Genomic DNA, 14,665 nt, shown 5'->3' with positions numbered 1-14,665 from the left:
TATGATAATAACTATAAACACAACTTTAACCACAAATAACTTCTAAAGGAATGATTTTATCGAAAAATTATAAGAGAACTTTTTTGTAGAGCATTCAATTTTTCATCAGAATATGCACTGATCATAATCGTGGTGACATTTTTTTTTAAGAAAAAAAAATAATTGCAAAAAGTTCCAAATTCCCATGTTATTTAAATGGGAAATGTAACTCGACTTTGGCACAGTTCAATTTGGTAATTAAGAGCTTATTTGGGTAAAATATTTTTTTTTAGGTCAAGAACTAAAAATCCAGGGGGCGATCGTGACAAAAAAGTCAACTTGGGAAGTAACGGACACCCTAATATAGATACACATTTCACATTGGCTAATGGCGGCATTTATTTTTCTTTTAATTAATACACTTTCATTAGTAGGGCAAGTGTCAATTTTTTTAAATTAAATTTATCACTAATATATATTCTTTCATCTATAAGTATTTTAAAAATATTCACCGACAGTTTTACGAGAAAAATACAGAAATGTATCAATGTCTGGAGGTTACCCCATAAGACTAATTTGAAATTGCTCAACTTTGAAGTTAATTATTTATTTAAATAATCCGGCAATCTCTTTCAATTTTTCGGAATTTGTTTAGACATATTTAAACTTCATATTAAAAAAAAATCAAGCCTTTTATCGAAAGTTGTATTGATGCTCGTACTTTCTTAACTCTTCAGTACCGTCGCTATGAGAATTTTACTCACGCAACAACATTCAACTTATAGGATGTCGCTGCAGTGCAAGTGATACACTAAAAAGAACGTGGGTACTGAAGGGTTAATTTTAAAAAGTAAAAAAAAAAATTTTTTACAAAAAAAATACAAGGTTTAGAAAATCCAAAAGTGCACGCCTCATAATCTCATTTTCCTATATTTCAAATTGATTAAAATAAAATGAAAATTAATTTAGCAGATATTTGATAATTTTAACAATTTTTGTAACAATTAAATTATTACAAAAGAAGTTAGAAAAATAATTGACATTTACAAATTTTAAAAAATTAAAAATGCAATTTTTTCAAAATAATTTTTTAAAACAAATTTTGTTAAATATTAGTTTACTCCTTTTTTATTTAAATGTTACTTTTGTTATTTGTTATTTCTTTTATTACTTTTAAATAGTTACAATTTTTTTTTTATTTTATTTGTCTTTTCATTTCAAATTTCGCGCGGTACTTTAAACTGATCATGCGCACTAAGTGTGCGCAGCATCAGCTGTCATGCATGTCGGTAGAACATTTAAGGATACGGATATATATACAAACACTCATGTTTTTTTTTTCATTGATTTTAATTTTACATTATTAACAATTAAACAACATTAAATAAGATGACCATCTTCAATAGTGATCTCCGCATAGTTGACGCCAAGTTAATAGAAAAAACTGTTTGAATTTGTGAATTTTTACGCAAGTTATCGTGTTTCAAACGGAAAATTGTGTTGATTGACAGGAATTTTCTTTTAATTATTTTGATATTTTTTTCTGGTTCTATCATATTAAATTGATTTTTACCAGTGATAGAATTAATCTACATTAAATTATCTATCGAATGATGTGCAAATTAATTAGACTACGTGGATAACCAATCGTGTAATTAATTAAAAAGTTGTAAAATCGAGGCAAAATAATAATAATAATTATTGTTATCTAATGTATTTAGGTAATAAATAAAAACATTTATTTAAGATATATTGATGTTTTATTTATGAAAGTAGTTACAATATTTAAAATTAATATTTATTTGAAATTAAGTTATTTAAAATAAATGCTGAGCTGTGCACTTTGCAAAAATTGCTGTAATAATTGCTGCATAAGCTGTTCCCGAGTGAGAATTTGTGGGAAGTTGAATTGTCCTGCATGAGGTATGAATGCATTAGAGTGCTGCAGCAGATTAATCTTATTAATTAAGGATTGTTGTAGCATTTGTCGTGTACGAGCGAATGGTGAAATAATGTTTGTGCAGAAACAGGTTTATATTGAGGTACGATAGACTGGGGTTCTATTTTGTGCATCTGTTGAATGTATGGTTCAGTATTAACTGCACGAGGAACGTTTGCTTGATACAGGAGTGCTGGAGGATTGGGCGTTTGATGTGTTAGCCTGATGAGCAATTGGCTGATGTGTGAGTATTTGACTTGTTGATTGACCGTGGCTAGCTTGAGAAGTTGACTGTTTTTTTAACAGTTGCTTCATATTTTTTTTTTAGGTTACGATTTTGTTTTAGAATACCTTTATACTTCAAATCTAGAGCAGAAGCTTCGCCAGGCACTTGAACAGAAGCTGCATCAGGGACTTGAGCAGAAGCTGCGCCGGGGACTGGAGCAGAAGTCGGAGCCGGAGCAGGAGCCGGAGCTGTAGCTGGAGCTGGCGGTAGTTAAACAGGAGCAGGAGCTGTAGCTGGAGCTGGCGGTAGTTGAACAGGAGCTAGAGCTGGGGCTGGCGGTAGTTGAACAGGTGCTGGAGCTGGGGCTGGCGGTAGTTGAACAGGAGCTGGAGCTGGGGCTGGCGGTAGTTGAAGAGGAGCTGGAGCAAGAGCTGGCGGTAGTTGAACAGAAGCAGGAGCTAGAGAAGTAGCTGGTGGTCGTTGACTGACTCGAGCAGGAACTGGAGCTGGAGCTGGAAGAGCTGCTGGCGGTAGTTGCCGGACTCGGGCAGGAACGGCAGCTGGAGCTGGAGGAGCAGCTGGCAGAAGTCCAGGGTCTAAAGCTGGAGCTGGTCCGGGGGCTAAAGCTAAAGCTGGAGCTGGTCCGGGGGCTAAAGCTGAAGCTGGTTCGGAGGCTAAAGCTGGAGCTGGTCCGGGGGCACAAGCAGGAACATCCGCTACTACGTTGGCGTAAGTTCTTGGTCCTTGTGTACCTCGTCCTCGTCTTCTTCCTACACCCTGGCCCCGAGTGCTTTTCATTCTGAGCGTTGCTTTACCTGTTAAAAAAAAAAAGGGAGTTTTTAGTAATTTTTATAAAATAATTATATTTATTATGAAATTATTTACTTAGCGTAAAATAGTTTCATGTATATTTAAATTTTCTTAACAAATTAATTATAATAATAATATTTTTAAGAAATTTACATCTTTAGGTTTTTTTTTTAATTCACCACTGTGGAATTTTAGACAGAAAATTTTTTTACAATCATTCAAATGTTATAAAAATATACTATATTATTGTTATTTTATTATTTTATGTAATATTCTTGTAATCATTTATGCAAAACTTGATAATAACTCTAATCACCCAATTTAATTTAACTAAGTATCAAAATATTAATTAAAAATTATTACTTACCACGAGAACGTGCCGGATTCATTTTTTTTATTTTTAAGATGGCGGATAAACACGTAAAATTAATATTTTAAGCTTAATAATCCAAATGTGGTCATTGATGCCTGGTGTACTTAAGTTAGCCCCTTATACTGACTTACACAGAGTGCCAACTTTAGTACAGGATTGATGACCACATCTCTATATTCATCGTCCGTAGTAATATTTATGACACTGAAATTTGCCAACATCTAAAAATTTTTAAAATTTTTTTTTTTTTAATGAATAAATTGCTACAAAAAATTAAAAAAAAAAAATTTCATGTGTCAAAAACTCGAAATAATATAAGTGCAATATCCTAAAAATCTATTTTAATTCTAATTTGATTAATGAAAAAAAAAAAATTTTAATTTCGCTAACTTCAGCGTCATTTGAATTTTATTGGATTAGAAGAGCACACCATAAACAATGCTATTGTCTTAACCGTTCATGACTTTTTGATTTTCTCACTTGCACCACACCGTATGAATATTTGCTATAGTGTGTTAACGTCACATGCGTATGAGTCTATATAAACAAAAATGTTATTGTTTTATGGAGGTTGGAAATTATTAAAGTATTGAGAGTAGAAGTAATTAAAAAAATAAATAAATAAAATTTAATTTTCATATAAATATGTCTCAACTTGATTAAGTGACTGTGTGTATCATTTTATTATAAATTTGTGTGAAAAATATTAAGTGAAATTTGAAGAAAGAGTGCTGTGAAGGATTCACCGGGGACATAACCTTACAAGTGAGTTGTCAGAATTTTTATCGGATTAATATAAAAAAAAAATACCAAAGTCTATGGGTGAACATCTTGAACGCGGATAATGCAACTGCAACCTATCTTGCTAAACAAAAATAACACGGTGATAACAAGAATGGTTTCTCATGAGTGCGAGGAAGTCAGTTTCCAAACTCCAGTGACTACGGTCGAGCATCCGAAGACAAACGAGGAGCTGATTTTAGTGAAGAAAAAAATGTGAGTGACTCTGGCGTCTTCTGTGGTTAAAGCTGTATTTAATATATAGCGATCCAAAAATGATAACATACACGCGAACGCTTAACGACCTGGTGTGACAATTACTAAGCACAGATCCTCATATTGGGTGTGAAAATTCTGTGGTCTTTACCAGGGTGAACCCTGGGGGTGCTTCGATGAGTCCAACCGTCTTGAAGAGCGCATGCTCTCTGCAGTCTTGCAGCAAGTCCAGACCAACCAGGAAACGCTGAAGAGCCAGATAGAAGGTAGAGAAATAAGAAAACAACGACTTTGTGTCTGGAATTGGTAGGCAAGCAGCCTAAAGTGTCGGTTAATAAGACGATATTTATTTCAATGCACCTTGGGTATGCTGGACGATCTAATTTAACGGATAATCTTAATAAATTATTCAGGTCGCTTGCTATAACAACTCTTGACAGGCAGCAGATTGCTCATATATTGTTTAGTCAATGATTCAAGATTTACTGAAAAACTAGCTAGCATCATAATGCCGGTCTTCAAGTTTTGAGATGAGTAATTGTCCAATCAGTCTCATTATGAATTCGGGTTGCGTGATTTAAAGTCTGTAAAGATTTTCGCTGGTAATGTTAAAACAGATAAAATTCAGAAAATTAAGGAGGAAATGGTTCAAAAAACGTGTGAAGAGAATGTTGATGAAATTTCTATTGCTGAGAATTATACCGGAGCAAGAAATTTGTATTTAGTTTGTTTGCGGAACGATGTTTTTTAAATAAGTTGCTAAAGATATCCTGCTGCTGTTTATTCTTTTCAATAATGTTTCTGAGAGTTAATTACACGTGAGCTGGAATAAAAGGTTTGTTTATTTGTTTAAAATTGAACGAATTTTTTTTTTAATTAATTATTTTTTGAATTTTTAGGATTGAAGGATCAAGCATGGAAAGTTTACGATGAAGAGTGTTTGGTTTACCAAGAAGGTGATGATGAACAAGGAGGCGCTTGGCAAGAAATGGTAATTTAGTTTGACTTTATTTACACTTATATGAGGGTTTATTTATATTTAAAAAGCTTTATTAACAGTTAATAAATGATTTTTTAACATCACAGGGTTTATTAAACATTTATTAACAGTTAATAAGTTATTTATTAAAAACAATTTATTAAGTGTTAATAAATATTTGTTAACAGTTAACAAATATTTATTGAAAATGAAAAGCAAAAATAGCAATTTTCTTTTGACACTTTTTATAACCTTATAGCTGGAATACATGATAATAATTCAATTCACTAAATAAATGAACGTTTTTATTATTTAAAAATATAAAAGATAATTATGAGCTGTGAATAGAATTCGGCATTAAGAAATAATCAATAGTTGTTTGCAATAATAAGTGAATGCAAAAAATGAGTAAATATCGCATTTTTACGATTTATTTTTCGAGTTAAATTATTAATTATTTTGCATTATGGATGTTCTAAGGTTGTGAGAAATTTTTTTGTTCAAAATCGAAGTAATTATTATCTAAAATTAGCGTAAAAGCCCCAATTATTGACAGGGGTCTAAATATTGATACCCTAAATTATTTTTAAATATATTTAATTATCTGTAATAAGACTAACTATCATATTAATTTTTATTAAATTCTAATTAATTAAAAAATTGGAAAAAATTATTCTCAATTTAAAATATTAAACATTAATTATAAAAAAAAAATAAAGTTAGCAACAGTTTATCAAACCAGCTTATTAGCGTCTACTTTTTCTTCACAAATTCGGTTAGAAAATCATTTTTTTTCAAATGCCGAGTTTAAATTGATTTCTTCATCTAATAATGTAATTTTTTATTTTTATTTTTCTTCCAGGTTTACAACTGTACCAAATTTGTAACCTCAATCATGGATTACTGATGGTAGGATCAAGCAGATCCGGAACAACAAGTACGTGGAAAGTGCTCTTAATTAAAAGCTCTCGAGTGATTTGAAGAAATCGAGGCCGTCGCTCACGTAATCCTGTGTAATATGATAGACAACGTTTGAGGCGAGATAATAAACGTCAGTGGATAATATTAGACGGTGATGTGGACCCCAAGTGGGTAAAAAATGTAAGAACTGTATCAGACGACAACAAATTACTGACCTTGCCCAACGAGGAGCATTTAAGCTTACCACTGAACGTCAAAGTGATGTCAAAATCCAGGATTTGAACGCGACTATCACCAAAATGCCACCAGGAAATGCTGCCGCACTACGTACACTCGCCTAAAGAAATGATGAGATTTGTCTGAGGAATTTGCGAGGCGATCCGTCCGCTAGACAGCTTGTCTATTAAAAGATTGGTGAGTGTGTGGGCCCATGAGGCGCTGAGACTTCGTAAAATACTCGGAACGGGCTTGAACTAATAAGAGCATCGACATTGTCGCCACTAAGTACTTCATTGACGTAAACAAGGAAAAAGCTTTGTTCTGGCCTATTTTGTACAGCAACTGCCAGTGCAAAGACTATGTCCCTGGAGAGCAGGACATTCTTCCGGGTTTTCTGGCAGCATCAGGAACATTAGCTCCTGATTAGGGTTTCAGGAGATGGTAAAACTACTCTGTCAAGGTTAATCACCTTGATGAACGAGCTATCAATCTTCCAAATGGAAGATTTATAATGAATACACCGTAATACTGAGACGCTCGGGGTGCAAGGATGAAAAGATAGCTATCATTTTTGACGAGTCCAATATATTGGAATCGGAACTCTTGCAGTGTATGAATACTTCGCTGGCCAATGGAAAGGTTCCAGGTCTGTTTGAAGGCGACAAGTATAAGATACTGATGACTCAGTGCATAAAAGGAGCGCAATGGGAAGGATTGATGCTGGATTCGAATGAAGATTTCTACAAATAATGCTGGAAATAATTACTGATCAAGTAATGAAGAAAATGAATGTAATTTTAACAATGGATAGCTCAAATGGATAATCCCAGTACAGGTGGGTTCAAAGAACGCGCGGTTACTTCACCGGCGCTGTTTAATTGCTGTATCCTTAACTAGTTCGGAGACGAATAAGGAAACGCGCTGTTCCTAATTGGAAGACATTTTACGGCGAGAGTAGACCTGGAGGACCTTCTTAGAGGTTTTCGGACTTTTTTCCCATTAGCATGGTTGCTGATACCCAACGCACCAAGTAATGACTATGCTGAAATTCCGGACCTAGACGAGAGTGAACGTAGAAACTGTAGATATAAAGTAAGAAAAGCATCAACCAAGAATTAATTAGACAAAATAAATTATCTGTAAGATAAAAAAAAAAAGGTAAGAATTTTAAGCGACGGTATGAACAAGGTAAATGTAATAATTTTTAAAAATGAAAAAAAATAAATCGAGTTATGACTAAAAAGAAATTTTTTCAGGTAAGAAGAGTTATAAAACTGAAGCAAGAAAGAAAATCAACTTGATAGTTTGGATCACCACTGTTATCGAAGTCGCTGCCTGGTTCTGATCAGCAGAAGAATAGTATATATTTGTATCGAATGCTGGGTAAAAATCACTTAGTAAAAAATTGAATTTGAAAGCAGGATTGATTTGAAGTATTTTCACATGTGCGCCAGGTGATTATTTTAAAAATTTCATGGTGAGACTAAGTGGTTGGTGACAAACATTGTTTGTGAGGGGTAATTACTTGTGAAAAGACATGAACTTTTATTACAAAGTGAAAAACTAAGATTGAGAGTAGAATTGATTTGGAGTATTTTGACGATTGCGCCGAGTGATTATTTTAAAATTATCATTTTGAGATTTTTACGAGCTCGGTGACGATTATTGTCTGAAAGGGATAATTTCTCTTGAAGAGATTAAAATTTTTTTAACCAGTTAAAAAATTAAGTAAGGAAGCAAAAATATGCCGCAGTATTTCGACATCTGAGCCGGTTAATTTTTTTAAAAATATTATTTTGAGACTTTAACGTGGTTGGTAATGAATATTGTTTGGGCGGAATAATTTCTTGAGAAGAGACTTGAATTTTTATTACAAAGTGAAAAACTAAAATTGAGAGAAGAATCGATTTGGAGTATTTTGATGAGTGCGCTAGGTGATTAATTTAAAATTATTATTCTCAGACTTTAACGTGGTCGGTGTCGAATATTATCTAGGCGGAATAATTTTTTGTAAAAAGACTAGAATTTTTAAGACAAAGTGGAAAACAAAGGTCGAGAGTAAAGTTGATTTAGAGTATTTAGACATGTGCGCCGGGTAATTATTTTAAAATTATCATTTTGAGATTTTAACGTGGTCGGTGTCGAATATAATCTAGGCTGAATAATTTCTTGTAAAGAGGCTTGAATTTTTTTGACAAAGTGAGAAACTAAGATTGAGAGTAGAGTTGATTCAGAGTATTTAGACTTGTGCGCCGGGTAATTATTTTAAAATTATTATTTTGAGATTTTAACGTACTCGATGACAATTATTGTCAGGAAGGGATAATTTCTCTTGAGGAGATTAAAATATTTTCAACCAATTAAAAAATTAAGTTAGGATGCAAAAATATGCTGCAGTATTTCGACATCTGAGCCGGGCAATTTTTTTAAAAATATTATTTTGAGACTTTAACGTGGTTGGTGACGAATATCGTCTGGGCGGAATTATTTCTTGTAAAAACACTTCGATTTTTATTACAAAGTGAAAAACTAAAATTGAGAAAAGGATCGATTTAGAGTATTTTGATATGTGCGCTAGGTGATTATTTATAAATTATTATTCTCAGACTTTAACGTGGTCGGTGTCGCATATTATCTAGGCGGAATAATTTCTTATAAAAAGACTTGAATTTTTATGACAAAGTGAAAAATTAAGATTGAGAGTAGAGTTGAATTATAGTATTTAGACATGTGCGCCGGGTAATTATTTTAGAATTGTTATTTTGAGATTTTAACGTGCTCGATGACGATTATTGTCTGAAAGGGATATTTTCTCTTGGAGAGAATTAAATTTTTTTAACCAATTAAAAAATTAAATTTAAGAGCAGAAAGATGCTGCAATATTTTGACATCTAAGCCGAGTGATTATTATAAAAATTTTATTTTGAGACTTTAATGTGGTTGGCGATAAATATTGTTTGGGCGAAGAAATTTCTTGTAAAGAGACATGAATTTTTATTACAAAGTGAAAAAGCAAGATTGAGAGTAGAGTTGATTCTAGGTATTTAGACATGTGCGCCGGGTAATTATTTTAAGATTATTATTTTGAGATTTTAACGTGCTCGATGATGATTATTGTCTGGCAAGAATAATTTCTCTTCGGGAAATTAAAATACTTTTAACCAATTGAAAAATCAAATTTGGGAGCAGATATTTGCTGCAGTATTTTGACATCTAAGCCGAGTGATTATTTTAAAAATATTATTTTGAGACTTTAACGTGGTCGGTGTCGAATATTATCTGGGTGGAATAATTTCTTGTAAAATGACTTGAATTTTTATGACAAAGACAAAAAGTAAGATTGAGAGTAGAATTGATTTTTAGTTTTTTGACATGTGCGACGGGTAATTATTTTTAAAATATTATTTTGAGACTTTAACGTGGTTAGTGATGAATATTGTTTGGGCGGGATAATTTCTTGAAAAGAGACTGGAATTTTTATGACAAAGTGAAAAACTAAGTTTGAGAGTAGACTTTATTTAGTGTCTTTTGACATGTGCGCCGGGATATTATTTTAAAAATTTTATTTCGAGACTTTAAAATGGTTAGTGATGACTATTGTTTGGGCGGGATAATTTCTTGAAAAGAGACTTAAAATTTTTGCAACGAATTAAAAAATTAGATTTGGGAACAGAAATATTCTGCAGTATTTTGACATTTAAGCCGGGTAATTATTTTAAAAATTTTATTTCGAGACTTTAACGTGGTTGGTGATGAATGTTGTTTGGGCGGGATAATTTATTGAGAAGAGACTTGAATTTTTATTACAAAGTGAAAAACCAAGATTGAGAGTAGAATTGATTTAGAGTATTTAGACATGTGCACCGGGTAATTATTTTAAAATTACTATTTTGAGATTTTAACGTGCTCGATGACGATTATTGTCTGGAAGGGATAATTTCTCTTGAGGAGATTTAAATTTTTTTAACCAGATTTTCAAGTTTTTACACATGTGCAGCTTCTTTTTTTGATGTCATGTTTATATTTTGAAAATGTTATTTGTTCTTAGAAAGTAATGGGCTTGCTTTGAGTTATTCAAAAGCGTGTACGCTATCAAAACTTTCTAGTTTTGATGTTAGTACGGTTCATTTTTTCGATAGAATATATTTTCAACACATAATCATTTTTCAAATGCTTCCGTATTTGCTTTTATAACTTAATAATATATTATGCTAGAAGTGTCTACAGCAGCAAATCTTTAAGCTTACAATTAATGCTGCTTTATTGAATGTGCACATAAAAAATGTAATTATTTAGTGTTGTGGAAATGACTCAGTGGAATAATTATTCAAAATAATGTGTTTGATTTATTGTCTCTGTATGAGAGAAAATTAAATTTTTACATTTTTACATCGATAATTTATTCACTCCGAGGAAATTTTACATCTTCTTCACACTTAGCTGTATAAAACCTTTGGATCCGTTATAACATCAACATTTTTTATAGTGTATCTGCCTACGTGCTTGCTTTCAATATTGCGCTATTTATTCATATTTTCTTATCTGAATACGTTTTTCTTCCAGGAGTAAATAAAAAATTCGTAGAACAGATAAAATTATTTCTAAATAAATTTGAAATTCAGTTTGTTTAAAATTATTTTAATTTTCTGTACTATTTATTTTTTGCTTCAAATCAAAAATTACTTTGATTTATACTCTTTATGTAAAACTTGCGCTAAAAAAAAATCATTGTAGAAGTTTCGTACTTAGAATGTCTTATTTTCATAGTAAATTGCTTACAAGAAAAAAGAGACATCTTGCGAAACTTACTTGAACTTTACCGCTATTTGTTATTTGAATTGTTATGTTACATCAAATCCACTTGATGTCGCTACTATACAATTTTAACAAGTATCGATATTATAGTGACGTTCGATTTTTCAATCTCGAGTTATATTGGCGGCGCTGGAAACTTTGGGTGGGGGGCCGGTTACCCTATTACAGAACACTTTATATGCTCTTAAATCAATTTTGCCACTCACAACAACATCCGATACATCAGAATTTATGGAAAATTTTTCCAATCATTTTGACATATGAAACACTACAACAAACTCACACTGTATACTATTAATAAATTACTTTTCCGGAGCTCAACAAAAACACGTCCACCTTCAATAATAATAATAATAATAATAATAATAATAATAATAATAATAATAACAAATTTATTACCACATCTTGTTAATCATTCCTTTGAATTCTTCTGAACAATGTCCACATCGCGCAATATCAGTTAGTTCTGGATATTTTAAATCACTTACAGACTTATTGATGAATTTTAATAAGTTAAGGGACTCGTCTTGCGTGAGTTCCATCTGAATAATTCTGAAACAGAAATATAATTCCTTAATAACAGCAGTGCTCTGGTAAAAAGTCTTCTCTAAAAATAAAATTACAAGGGAAAATGTTTGTGATTGTTCCGATCCTCAAACAATTTGGTGAAAAATGTTTATCAATAAATCCCTATTAATAAGAATTTTTCACGATTTTCAGTCGGTATCAAACTCTTTTCTTCTTAAACGATCTACAGAGTAGTTTTTTCTTTCGTTTGTTATCATTTTTTGGTGTATCTTTTTTGAGTGTCCAGCAAAAATCTATCATCTTATTGATAATCCAATTTCCTTAATATCTAGTTTCCATTCCACTTAGGTCTTCATGAAATCGTTTTCCCTTTTCTTCACTGTAGTCTCTTCGATTTTCAGGAAAGTGGTCGTCGTGAAAATCCATGAAGTGTAGTTTGAGGTTCATTAAGCAACCTTAATTTTTGTAATTTGTTACCAATTCTTTTACTTACGCCCTGTTGTTTTTGCTTTTTTTATGCCCTAACAAGTTTTGAGACTTACGCAAGCTGCTCTCTCCGTCTTGATTATTTTCCCTATAAGATTTTTATCCTGAAATAGAGTTCAAATTGAGAGTCCATTGAAAATTTCTTCCTTTACTTTTGCATCACTTTGGCCATTCTTTCGTCATATCATGATTTTTCCTGTCTCTGCTATCCTACAAACATAGATAGGAGGGGTATTTTGTGAACCCCGGTTGTTGAACTAAAAGAAGCGTTGCCATTTTCAGGTCTCCACAAATTCGCCATTGACGTTTGACATATGTTAAATAACAAGAGCTGGAGAATCAGGTTTTTTGGTTATTTTATTGACACTTATTACAAAATTACTAATAAGTTTAGATTAGCAAACACCAATGATTATTTATTAATCACAGTTTCTTTTTATGAAATCAATTAAAGTCACTCAGGCAGTTAGAACTTAAGTTAGACACCATAAACTCGAATGAGAAGAGGTGCTGGCTCTGTTGAAGAAGAATATACTTCTAAAATGTGTTCAAGGGAGCCTGCAGGTATACCTTAAGAAGTGAAAACCAGCCGGGCCTTGTGGACGATGATTTTCTTAGAGGTGAAAAAGAGTACCGAGCTTTAAACACGGTGATTTTCTCGTCTAGATGTCGCTGAAGAGGTTATTCTCTTGACTAGGTTATAAACACACTGACTAAGATGATTTTCTCACACTCAGAGTAAGAAGGTTTTACTTTGAAACACAGTTGCAAAAAATGCATTACTTCAATTAATGCATTGGCGTTTCATTACTCATTACTATATTAATGAGTAATGAAATCAATTACCATTACTCATTATTTTTTTTTTTTAATGAAACAAATTAATTTCCATTAAATTTTTTTTAATGAAAAATGTATTGTCTTATACATTACTCATTTTTAATGTTAATAAGTATTTTGATAATCTTCAATAAAATTTTTTACAATAATGAGTAATGGACCCATTTTTCATTCCTCACTTTTTTTATTCTTAATGAAGGAGTAATGAGTATTCCATTACTCATTACTCATTGATATAATTACTAGTTCTTGTAATATTTGTTGTGTCGTTGATAATAAACTGTGACCTGGAACATACAGAATAGAAAATGAAATAAAATTTAAGTCAGATTCACATTTCTTCATAAATAATCAACTTAATAAATGTTACATTGAAATCGAAGAATACATGAAGTATTACTATGTAATTAAACGAGATCGTGACTCTAGGAAAGTTTATTATTACTTTGTTAGGTAAATATTGTAGCTATAGACAGTTATAAATGGAACCTTTATTATTATTAGAAAATAATTAGTTAATATGATTATATTTATACACGGAAAGAAAATTATAGGAACTATTCCTATACTATTATGGGAATGGTTCCCATAATGCTATAGGAATAATTCCTATACTATTATAGAAACTATTTCTATATCATTATGGAAACTAATCCCATAATATTATGGGAACTATTCCTATAATATTATGGGAATGGTTCTCATAATGCTATAGGAATCATTCCTATACTATTATAGTAATGGTTTTCATAATTTATGGGAACCATTCCCATAATAGTATAGAAATGGTTCCCACAACATACAGGGTGTCCCAAAAGTCACGGACGTCATTGTAGTATCTGATGAAAAAAATAATTCTGAGACGAAAAGTCCTTAGCCATTTTTCAATTAACCGCATAGATAATTAGTTATTAATTAAAAATAACGTCTCTTTATTTGTTAAAGAGAGCGCCAGTGTCCAGTAAAATATGTACCAAACAAAGACACAACTAACTGTATGACTAACTAGTTTCTATAGCTAACGTAGTCACACATATTTACTTACACATTCACACGTGCAAGCGTTTTCGTTGAAACGCACTTGACTTGACAGTAGTGCTCTCTCTCTAACGCACAAAAGGACGTTATTTTAATTAATAATTAATTATCTATGCGGTTAATTGAAAAATGGCTAAGGACTTTTCGTCTCAGAATTATTTTGTTTATCAGATGCTACAATGGCGTCCGTTACTTTTGGGACATTCTGTATAGGTTTAAATCCTACATAGAAAAAAAAATTGGGGCTGCCGCATGATAGATTCCTGTGGAAGATACATGACTTTCATATGACAGCAACATGATTTTCATGTGGCAGGCAATAATTGTTAAAAAAACAATAATAATTAAATGATAATAATAATAATAACAATAATAATAATAATAATTTATATTATTAAGAGAATAAGAACAATTTTGGCTCCTGGATAGTCACATGATGAAATCGATTTTTTAGTGAAATTTAGTGTCATTGCAAAGGACTTGACATGAATTTGTGCCTTTTCAAGGTCTCATATC

At 31.7% G+C, this 14,665-nt stretch overlaps 1 protein-coding gene across 1 annotated transcript; it reads right to left on the bottom strand.

The window, feature by feature from the left end:
• Positions 1-2,414: 2,414 nt before the first annotated feature.
• Positions 2,415-3,343, bottom strand: LOC123274132 (cyclin-dependent kinase inhibitor 1C-like). The gene is made up of 2 exons (XM_044741630.1): positions 3,322-3,343; positions 2,415-2,959 (listed from the first exon to the last, which is right to left on the bottom strand). The coding sequence occupies exons 1-2, from the start codon at positions 3,341-3,343 to the stop codon at positions 2,415-2,417; spliced, it is 567 nt and encodes a 188-aa protein (XP_044597565.1).
• Positions 3,344-14,665: the final 11,322 nt, after the last annotated feature.

Source organism: Cotesia glomerata, unplaced genomic scaffold, assembly GCF_020080835.1.
Source record: "Cotesia glomerata isolate CgM1 unplaced genomic scaffold, MPM_Cglom_v2.3 scaffold_23, whole genome shotgun sequence".
In the NCBI taxonomy this organism is placed as follows: domain Eukaryota; kingdom Metazoa; phylum Arthropoda; class Insecta; order Hymenoptera; family Braconidae; genus Cotesia; species Cotesia glomerata.
Note: the sequence above shows the minus strand (reverse complement) of the source record. Positions and strands in the feature narration are given on the sequence as shown.

Bases quoted from the DNA above. Each gene is read 5' to 3' on its own strand.
- LOC123274132 (XM_044741630.1), bottom strand. From the start codon at position 3,343: ATGAATCCGGCACGTTCTCGTG. The intron at 2,960-3,321 runs GTAAGTAATAAT...TTTTTTTAACAG, and splicing joins GAATCCGGCACGTTCTCGTG to GTAAAGCAACGCTCAGAATG.